The 10,304-nt window shown below is 40.1% G+C and overlaps 1 protein-coding gene across 1 annotated transcript in view; it reads right to left on the bottom strand.

Annotated features, from left to right (window-relative positions):
* Positions 1–632: 632 nt before the first annotated feature.
* LOC119414310 (receptor-type tyrosine-protein phosphatase N2) overlaps positions 633–10,304 on the bottom strand; it is a 243,793-nt gene continuing 234,121 nt past the window's right edge. Inside the window, exons 22-23 of the mRNA XM_037681405.1 lie at positions 4,749–4,822; positions 633–1,498 (exon numbers count right to left, since the gene is read on the bottom strand). Of these exons, the coding sequence (XP_037537333.1) occupies positions 1,427–1,498; positions 4,749–4,822 (146 nt within the window). The 3' untranslated portion in view covers positions 633–1,426. The remainder of the gene's footprint in view (positions 1,499–4,748; positions 4,823–10,304) is intronic.

Here is a 10,304-nt window from a genome sequence, read left to right as displayed (position 1 = left end):
TTTTTTTCTGAAAAGAACAAAGATTTAATTCCAGTCTTTCAAAATGTGCTTTAAGGAAGTGAGATGTTGCTTTGGAGAAGAAGCTGCGCGAATCGTTACAACAGAAGGAAGGTCCACCTATGTACAGGACTGGTAAAAGTATTTCCTGGCACAATGTTTACTAAGTTGGAAAGAGAACAATTAAAAGGTTGGACAAAAAGATATGGACAAATCTGACAAAACAGTGGAAAGAACGACAAAGGGAAAAGGAGACTTTTGCCCTATTCGCACGGGATTAGTTTTACCTAGGGACCACATGCTATTTGTAATAATTACGGAGATTGTCTGTGTTGTTAATCCCATGTGAATCGGCCATGTCAGTAATTTGTAAAGTAAAACTTCCCCCACAAATTACCTACTATAGTTTGCTGAATGCCAAGGTTCTGTGAAAATACAAATCCAATGTGCATAGGCATCTCTGTGATTTGGACAGAAATGGGCGGGATCCGATACGTGACTAGGCTGTTTTTGTTTTCTAAGCAAAATTATTTGTAAAAATATAGAACAAGGTTATTTTAAATGAACGCACTGCTCGCTTCGGCTTTGGTAGATGCTACTTCCTTCACCGCAGATGACAGCAGGTGCGGGGATGCGCACAGCCGGTGATCAGCTGATCCATCCATCCATTATATTTACCCACTTCTTTCTTTTCGGGTAGCGGGGGTCACTGCTGCCCATCTACAGCCATCGCTGTACAAGAAGTGGGGTACACCATGAACAAATCGCAAGTCCCTTTCAACCGACGGGTCAGCGGACGCGCGGCCGGTGACATGTTGTCCATCTGAGCTTAATGCAACTTTTTTAAACCTCTTAAACTGGCTGGTTGGACCTGCCTCCTCCTCAGCAAGTAGATTAACACAGTTTTATATTGTGCATTCTTATTTAGTTTTCTTTGTGCTGTAGGATTTGTAAAATCGCATCAAAGCCCGAGACCAGCTCAGCCACATTAAGCACATTATTATGGACCGACCCAGTCGTGACAACGCAGCGTGTTAACATCATATCCAGAAGATGTCCGTAAATTTCAGCTAAATCTCAGGCTTTGGTTATCCCGTGCGTTGGGGAGTAATTTGTTTATTACATGTGGTCCCTAGGTAAAACTAATACCGTGCGAATGGGGCTTTTGACTACAAGAGTGAAGCGGTAAACGACAAACGGGTAAATGTATTTTCAAAAACGAGCAGAGGACATGGGAGGAACAGAGGAAATAATAAACTGAACCAGGCGGCAGGACAACGTATACAACGGGACAGGAAGTGCGATAAACAAGACTTCATGACAGCAATGTGTCAAAAGCTGGAGGTGAAACAAAAAAAAAGAGAGGAGGCATGGAGAAAACTGGAGCTGCTGATAAGTGATTCTGTCCTCCAGCTGGAACAACTTCTTCCTACTGAGAGAGAGTTTTCAGGATGGCGTTCACCTCTTCAGCAACGGTCGTCAACGCGAACTCAAACTGATCCTGCAGGAGAAACGGAAACAGAACCATAAAGTCAACTTGCATAGCAGGAAAAACTAGAAACTTCCTGCAGAATGGGACTGCCACGCTGCTGCCAATTTAACATTTTGATGTGACAGTACAGTGTGTTGAGGTCCGCTCTCAGCTACCACCATACCAAATTTCAGCTGAATAGCTCTAAAAATGGCTGAGTTCTTGATTTATTTATTTATTTGGCTCAGGTAGCCATGTTGGATTTTTGATTTGCAGTCAGAGTTTATTAGGGATCGTTCTCAGCTACCAATACACCAAACTTCAGCTGAATGGCTCTAAAATCAGCTGAGTTGCTGCATTTTTTTCTCTTTTAGCTAAGGCAGCCATATTGGATATTTGATTTGCATTAGGAACATATAACAACTCGCTCTTAGCTACAACCATAATAAATGTCAACATTATCTCAAAGAATGTTTGAGTTATAGTCAATTTTGTGTTTGCTGGGGTAGCTGTGGCAGCCATCTTGAATCAAAATGGCTCTAAATGTTAATCAGTTCTAGCGATATACCTGATGATTACTTTCTGTGAGTTTCAAGCAAATCCAGCTGTGACTTTCTAAGTTTTCTTCAGGGAGCTCTCCACTCAAAGTCATGTGACCTCGCAGCAGCTGTTAGTGTGAGAAGTGCTCTGTCAGATGTTTTGTATGGGAAAAATGGCATCTTTGTTTGCAAATTATGTCGCCATGGTAACTCAAAACACCAATTAAAATAGCACACATCACAGCGCCGAGCCGGTCGTTTCGATACAACACGTATGGGGGTACACGTTGAGGTTCGGGCCGCATTAAAGTTGACGGAAGAGTAAGAAATGAATAAAGTTAAGAAACCCTTGTTAGGTGGATAATAATATGTCTCTGCCTTATACTAGGCAGTCCCCAAAAAGGAGGTTCTGGACTGAGAATTACAAATTTCTGGATCACTAATCTTAACTGGAGCAACTCAGTAATGGCTGTTTTTATGTCGGGTAGTAATAATCTGTACATCAGAAATAATAGAAGAAATCGAAATGCACCACATCTCTAAGCTTCAGGACAGATTTGTGCAACAACAGCTTCTGTTGTTTGGCGTCTCCACCTGCAGGGATTTACATTAGAGAACTCCATCACTGAATTTGTGTTAATCTGCTTTAAAGGTGTTCAATTTGGAGGAAGTCTTCTGCAATAAAACGTGTTTTTATGGTATTAGTTACTTCTAAATTAATGTAAGAATATTGTGCTGTTTGAGTGGTTTTTTTTTTTAAAGATCAGAATCAATTTTAAAAAAAAAATTTAAAAAGTGATTCGAAAAAAGAAAAAGTGTTTATGAAAATTGTTAGTCTTGAGAAACAAGATATGTCTAGAAACTAAAACGTTTTAAAATAAACCAGGAATGTATTTTCAGAAGTTGAGAGGACCGGAAAAAACAGCAAAGTTGTTAATTATTTTTGTTTAAAAAAAATAAAGTTTTCAAAACTGCAAACTCCATTCAGTACTTGAAAAAAATATAACCTTCATTTAAGAATATTTGGGTAAACGGACTCTAATTTGCAGAAGACAACAAAGTCGATCCACAAAATCTGCGTATTATAAATTCTTTATAAAATAAAAGAATTCCTTGAAGGACTAAATATTTACTGCAGCCCAAGTTTCAAACTTAAATCTTTCATGATTGATGCTGAGGACGAGTTGTGGATGACTCTCAGCTACTACCACATCAAATTTCAGCTCACCATCTGTGAAAATGACATTTAAAGACGTTTTAGTCTTCGCTAAGGTCTGTTAGCTGAGGCGGCCATCTTGTTCAAGGTAATTAGTTATAAATGCACGTTGTATGATTACTTTCTGAGAGAACCATGAAAATCTGATCAGTCGTTCATGAGATATTTTGCTAACAGGACAGACACATTTACATGATTGCCTTTCTTTGCAGCAAACATTAAATATGGCAAAGTTATCAAATCTGATATTTAGTGGTGTTTAGAGTTCCTAAACATTTTTTTTTAAAATTCTGATTACTTCATATAATTTGTTGTATACAAGCAGTTTTAATCTTCCACTTTACCATTATAAATTAAACATTTAAATGACCTGAATATTCCTTAATCTAAGCATTTACAAGGAAACGCCACAATAAGAGACTCCACAGCCAGTTTGGGACTTCCCTCCAGGATTGTAGAAGCAAAGTGAAGAAGCAGGAAGGACAATTGTGTTTGGACACAAGTGGCTGATTCTGACACAAAACCAAAAAATATATATATTTTCTCTGGACTCTAAATCAAAAATATATTTATGAATGAATCCCCTTCAGGTTAGAGGCTGGAAGTTTGTCTGAAAACCCAGATCAGAGTGAAGTCGTGAGCGTTGAGGCTGGCGCTCCGGTCCACGAGGAGAATCAGTGTTTGCTGTCAGGATGTGACGGAGCTTCACTCTGACCACAGGTTTTTAATAACGTCTGGATCCATGCATGTTTCATACACACCTTTATTTTCATGTTCTCATATGAGCAAATGATCGATCTGCGTGCGACGCAACGAGGAACGGACCTTTCTGTTTTGGATCAAATGTTGAGATCTTGTCTTTTAGAGAGAAAACTCGTTTACATTTTCAAATCTTCGCTGCATTTTTCTCCTGCAGATGATTTGTTTTGAAAATCTCAACACAGCTGATCTTTACCCGTGCTTTACCTTTTTACAGTTCGCACCTTCAGTTCAGTTCTTCTGTAAATAATTGTCGTTCATGCCTGCACTGATTTGCAGACGTCATTTCTGAAAAGCACAACTTGAAAATGTTTCCTCGCATAATCTTAATACCTAACACTGAATCCATGAGCTCTGTAAAATCGATAAATACGAAGTTGTAACCCCAGGTAAATGTTAATAGCTGAAGTCAGCTCTTCCAAACGCCCACCATCACGCACGTTCTGCTGTCATTTTGTTTAGAGCGTGCAGAGCAGCTTGGTTTTATTTTGCCTGCAGTGTCGGAGCTGTGAGGACATCATCATTAACTTTACGAGCCGTTTGCAGACTCCACATTCAGGTTGATTCCTCTGCGTATCTCAACTCATCCTGGAGTCAGCTGCTCGTCATCGGTGGAGCACGTCGCTGACGATCTGTTCAGATCCAAGGACCTCTTGGATTGTTTGTAACTTGCTGATTAATGACCTTCAGTTCTGGCGTTTAAATATATGTGAACACGTGTTTCTGAAAGAGCGAACACTCGGGACACAGCTGTGTGTGTGTTTACCTTGGTCTGGACCATTCCTGGCCTCTGGTCCCGCAGGTGCTCCAGAGAAGCTGCGATATCAATCTCCTTGGCACCTGTCACACACACCAAAACAAAAGCAGACCAAAGACAAACGATGTTGGTTGGACTGAAAGCAGCAACAAGACCATTCGGTCAAGAACCGTGTTTTCGTGGCGTTTTACACTTTTTGTTTCTTTTGAAAGCAAATACGAGTACAGTCATTCTCTTAGCAGGATCATGCTGAGTTGATCTTAAAGTTCTTTTTTAAATGTAGTTGTTCATAAGTGCTGTTTTAAAGATTTATCCGTTTCTGAGGTTAATGGACATGCACGTCCTTGAACTGTGGAACCAAACAAATAAAAGACTTTTAAGACACAATTCTTGTAAAAGAGCCTTCCATTCCTAAAGGTTCATATTTATTTATTCAGTAAATGAATAATGAGTTGCGTTTCCATCCAAAGTTGCAAATAAATACCCGAGTGTAAAGAGAAAACACAATCGGTCGAACTTTATCACCATTTCCTACGGTAAAAGTTTAGAAACAGTTACATTTGTTTGATTTGTTTTAGCTTTAAACGTCTCATCAAACGTCACAAGAACAGAAGTTGCAGGACGGAAGCGTTTTATGAAATATGTGTCCATCATTTAATGCGAGGGTTCACTTATTATCTTATTGTTATTTTCACTAAGTTATCTTTTTCTGCATCAGATGATGGAGCAGCAAACTCTCCAATACCCCCCCCCCCCCCCCCAAAAAAAAAACCTTCAGATTTTAACTATATGGACCTATTTATTGATTTACTGAAGCTTTGCAAACCTGAGGCCCAATTAAAGCACTGAATGCAATCTGTACATCTTTATTAAATGTATTTTATTATTTTCTGTATTTAACAAATAATTTTTGATCAGCTTCTTTCAGATTAAACATTAGGAATTAAAATAATGTACACAAATTTCTACCAAAAAAAAAGAAAGAAAGTACTTTTGGAGGCCTAAACTTTGATTTAATGACAATACTGAAAGTTTCTGAAATCACTTAGAAGGAAAAACAAAAGTGCATTAAAAAGATTTCTGTTAATACGTCTTTTTTTTAATAAACTGGAGCATTTTAGTCCGTGACAATTATTTCCTGGCAGGGAATTAAAGTGCTTCCTGCTTTTAGAAACACATTGAAGTCACCTTCTGTCAAAGGAGCGTAATTACTGTGACGCAGGCATTACAATGTTGTTAAAAAAGCTAAAAGACAAAAGATTATTTGTAAAAGCAGCAAAAAACGAGATAAGGGCCAAGGTAGACAAACGACTAAAAAAGAGAAGCGCTTGAAGACGTGGCGAGAAAAGAGACGTGGGAGCAACAATTAAATTCAAAGAACGAATGAAAGAAAAACATTTAATTTATTTTCAGTCCATTCTCCTTTCTCACCACCTCTTCTATCCAAATTCTGAGGAGACAAAAGCACAAAAAGTGCTTTTTTTGTGACATAACGCTTCTTTTTCTTGCCTGTTTGGAGAGGAAAATGAATGGTGGGGGAACTGTTCGCTGTCCCTTTCTGTTTCACAAGTTTGGCGAGCTTTTATTTTCTCCTTTCGACACAATGGACTCCACTGCAACAAGAAAAGTGGGAACACACCACTCGCTGGTTTAGCTTCTCTTTTTTTTTTGGGTGAAAAGAACTCAGCAAATGAAGGGCTATTGTACGCGTTCTGATAGACCTCAAAATGGATAGTATCTAGGATGGAAAAGTGTGTGTGGGGTGCTTATAAGAGTCTCCTTTGAAGGAATGGATGCCTGAAAAAAGGAGACATTTTTAAAACCTCACTTGAAGCTTCTGTAAGACGCCTGATTTAAGGTGGTCGTGAAGTAGAAGGGTGGGGGTCGCTTTCAGACGTTATGAAGTAAATAATTAAAAAAATAAAGGGTGCATGAAGAAGCCAGACAAAGTGCAGAGAGGTGGGTGTACTGGAACTGGTAAAATAAAATTGAATCAATAAAACTGCAGAATAAAATAAAATAAAAGGTTCTGAAAAGATTACAGCCAAGATTACATCGTAAGATGGAGAGAATGGTGCCAGATGATGATGATGATGATGGTGATGGTTGTGTGTGTTTGAGTTGGTGTAAAAATGATGGAGACCTTTGAAAAGTAAGAAAGAAAAATGTAAAATCCACTGGAATACCTTCTCCGCTCCACTACTTAATTCCAGAGCAAAGTTACAATTCTTTTCTTGCAGTTGTAGAAATCAGGAGAAAGTAAGGAGCACGAGGAGGAGGTGAGGAGGTGGCGTCACTCTGGGATGCAACTCCAAGTTGGGAGAAAAATTCCAAGAAAATCGATAAAGTGTCCAATTAAATTCAGAATGTTGAGACCAGCAAGTTGTGTGAGTTATGAGATATTTTTTTTTCTAAATCACAGCCTTTTTTTGTGTGCACTGCTTTTAAAACTGTGCACATTTGTTTTATTTATATTTTACGTACACTCACATTGTACCCACCTCCTCGCTTACGTACTATAATATACAAAATATAAGAAATAGGCAGATTCTGGCTCTTTTTTTTCCTCTCTTTCTTTTAAGTAACAAATTAAAAATAGTCTTGAAGAAATTAATTAGAGACAACACGTAGCATTTATTCCAAGTACCGTACTTGCCGCCGTACACGTCACATCAGTCCAAATATAATAATAATAATGTCATCACAATGTCAGCACTGTATGTTTCCATACAATGGCGAAATTAGTCTCTGCATTTAACCCATCCACCACCAGGTGGTGCAGTGGGCAGCTATTGAAGGCGCCCGGGGGGCATTTTGGGGATGAGGTGTGCTGCCCAGAGACACCACGTGATGTGCAGTGACTGGGGATCGAACCTGGGACTTTTGGGTCCCAAGCCGGCTGTCCTGCCTCTACACCATGTCTAATAAAGTGGAAAAAACATAAATATGTCGCTTCGCCATGTACATCGCATCTATTACAGGTTGGGAGATCTATTCAGGGCTTTCTCTGTTGCAGGTCCACGACTGTGGAATGAGTTGCCACTGAGTGTCCGGCAGGCTCCCACACTCTCAGTCTTTAAGTCTCGCTTGAAGACCCACTTCTATTCTCTTGCCTTTAACACGGTGTGATTTGTTTTGATCCGGTCTGTTCTCTACTCTGTTGGCCATTTTAGTTAGCTTCTGCTGCTATTTGTATATGTATTTCTATTTTATGTTTTCCTGTCTGCTGTGCATGTTTGGTTCTTTTGTACAGCACTTTGGTTGGCCTTGTTGCTGTTTTAAGTGCTATATAAATAAATTGGTATGGTATGGTATGGTATTACACGTCATCGCAGACAATCCAGAACTGTGGGCCGGTGTTGTGCCAAAAATCGATTGGCTGCCAAATGGCGGTTGCAGGAGCGTGCACGGGAGGACTCGCTGTGCATTTCTTTGAAATGTAACAAGATAACCACCTAAAACATTTATTTGTTTGCTTGAAATTATAGTAAAGGTGTGTCTCAGTTGAACTTTTACTTAATGAATGCACTTCAATCAGCTGCATTTCGCCGGGGTGGCGCAGCAAAATGAAGCTGATTTGACGGTTGCTCCGGGCGAGCTAGATGAAGGTGGCAACTATGGCAAGCCAATTGTGTCATTAATAGCCACTTTTACCTATTACATGACGCAACTGCATGCCATACTGCTTGAGCGCCATCTAGCGGCTGAAAATGGTAGCGTTCGATATTTTCAGTGTCAGAATTAATGAATATGGTCATATCTCAGCCAAAATTTATAAATATGGGGGGGGGGATCATAAATAAGTCACTTCGGTGTACAAGTCGCAGGACATGCAAATTATGCAAAAAACTGTGACTTATATGCCGTAAAATACGGTAGCTGTGGTTCTTTTCAGAAATCAATTTTGACTGTTAGCATCCTATGGAAGCATCTAAAACCATAACCAGATGTAACAAAACCATTTGTAACCACACTTTACAAATAAAACTTGAAATTAGCATTAGTAGCACGAGGAAGCGCACAAAGACGTAAACACAAGTGTTTCTGTGCAACATTTGCTGTTCAGTCCTGTTTCGGTCACACTGCGAGCAGAAAATGACAATACTCCAATAAAAACCTGAAATATGGATCTCAAATAAAAAAAAATAAAAAGCCGAACTATCGGTTTACTGAACCTTATTGAAGAGGCAAATAAAACGAACTCGTGATGAAAACGCTGTCAGGCAGCTTCTTATCAGCACGTTTAGTTCAAAGTCTCATAACCTCAGTCGTGGGGATTTCAGTGTTTTAACTTGAAGGATTACATGCTCCTGCCTGAGCTCAGCTGACTTCATAAATCTGCAGGTTTATAAAAACTCTTCAAAGCCAATAAAATAACTGCAGTAGCTACAGAGATTTCAGGCCCCTCATAAAAGACCTTTTTGTATCAACATAAAGACACTTTAAAGCACGTTTTGTTATTGAGGGTACAATCCTCTTGGATTCTCACAATAATGCTTCTTATTCTTCCACTCAGTTTATCTCCTGGTTACAAAATCAAAGGTAAAATTGTTTTATGGGCTCAAAAGTTCATTTATGTCAGTCTGCACCATGAAAGTGTAATCTCAGTTTCTGGTGGAGCTTTATCAGACTGTTTCGCTCAATATTCAAACGTGTGGAACATGATGTTATCCTAGGTTTTGCTTTGTGCAAAAGTTGAAGGGGGTTTTCAGATTTTCATTCTAGTGTCCCACTTGCATAAACTTTGTTTCGAGGGAGTAAATACACAAAAAAAAAAAAAACCTGAACCAAGCAGAGACAAATGTGCAACAGGAATATTCCTACAGGATGTCACAGCAGGGTTCTGCTCCGCGCACACATTCAGCTCACATTTTGTTTCTATGATTCTCATTCAGAACAGACAAAAGTGCCCCCCCCCCCCAACCCCCCCCCACCCACACCGGCTCCGCCCATCGGATCCCGGCTCCTGGCTGCCGAGGAGTGTGATCACAGTGTGCCGGCCTGGGAAACGTTACTGATGCCCGAACTGACCCTTTGATGTGGAATTAAAGACCCAGGAGCTCATTCTGCTGCGGCAGCAGCTCCACCACGAAGAGACAAAAAGATGTGCTCGTGTGGAGTCACTGATGCCAGGAGAGGAGGTCTGAAATCTAGATGGGAGCTGGAATCTAAACGAGGCATCATTCGTTAACAGAATTTCCTCAAGTCCTTTAACGTCTAAAGCAAATGCCAGGAGATCATTTTCTGTGGGATTTCTCACAGTTTGTGTGTTTTCTACCATGACAGAAAAAAAACTGAGGACAGACTTGTCCCGATGAACTTGAGCTAACGTCGTCTATGGGTGCATTGAAAACGTATTTACTGAGCTACAACTGGCTGGTGAACAACATGTGTAAGAGTCTACAGAATGCAGAGTGAGCCGCCCGCTCACCTGCCCTCCCTTCCTCCATCCCTTCCTTCCTTATCTACCTACCGACCGACCGACCGCCTTCCTTAGCTACCTACCACCTTCCTTTCTTACCTACCGACCGACCGACCGCCATTCTTACCTACCTACCACCTTCC

The sequence above is a fragment of the Nematolebias whitei genome, chromosome 9 (assembly GCF_014905685.2).
Source record: "Nematolebias whitei isolate Nwh7 chromosome 9, NemWhi1, whole genome shotgun sequence".
Classification (NCBI taxonomy): Eukaryota; Metazoa; Chordata; class Actinopteri; order Cyprinodontiformes; family Rivulidae; genus Nematolebias; species Nematolebias whitei.
Note: the sequence above shows the minus strand (reverse complement) of the source record. Positions and strands in the feature narration are given on the sequence as shown.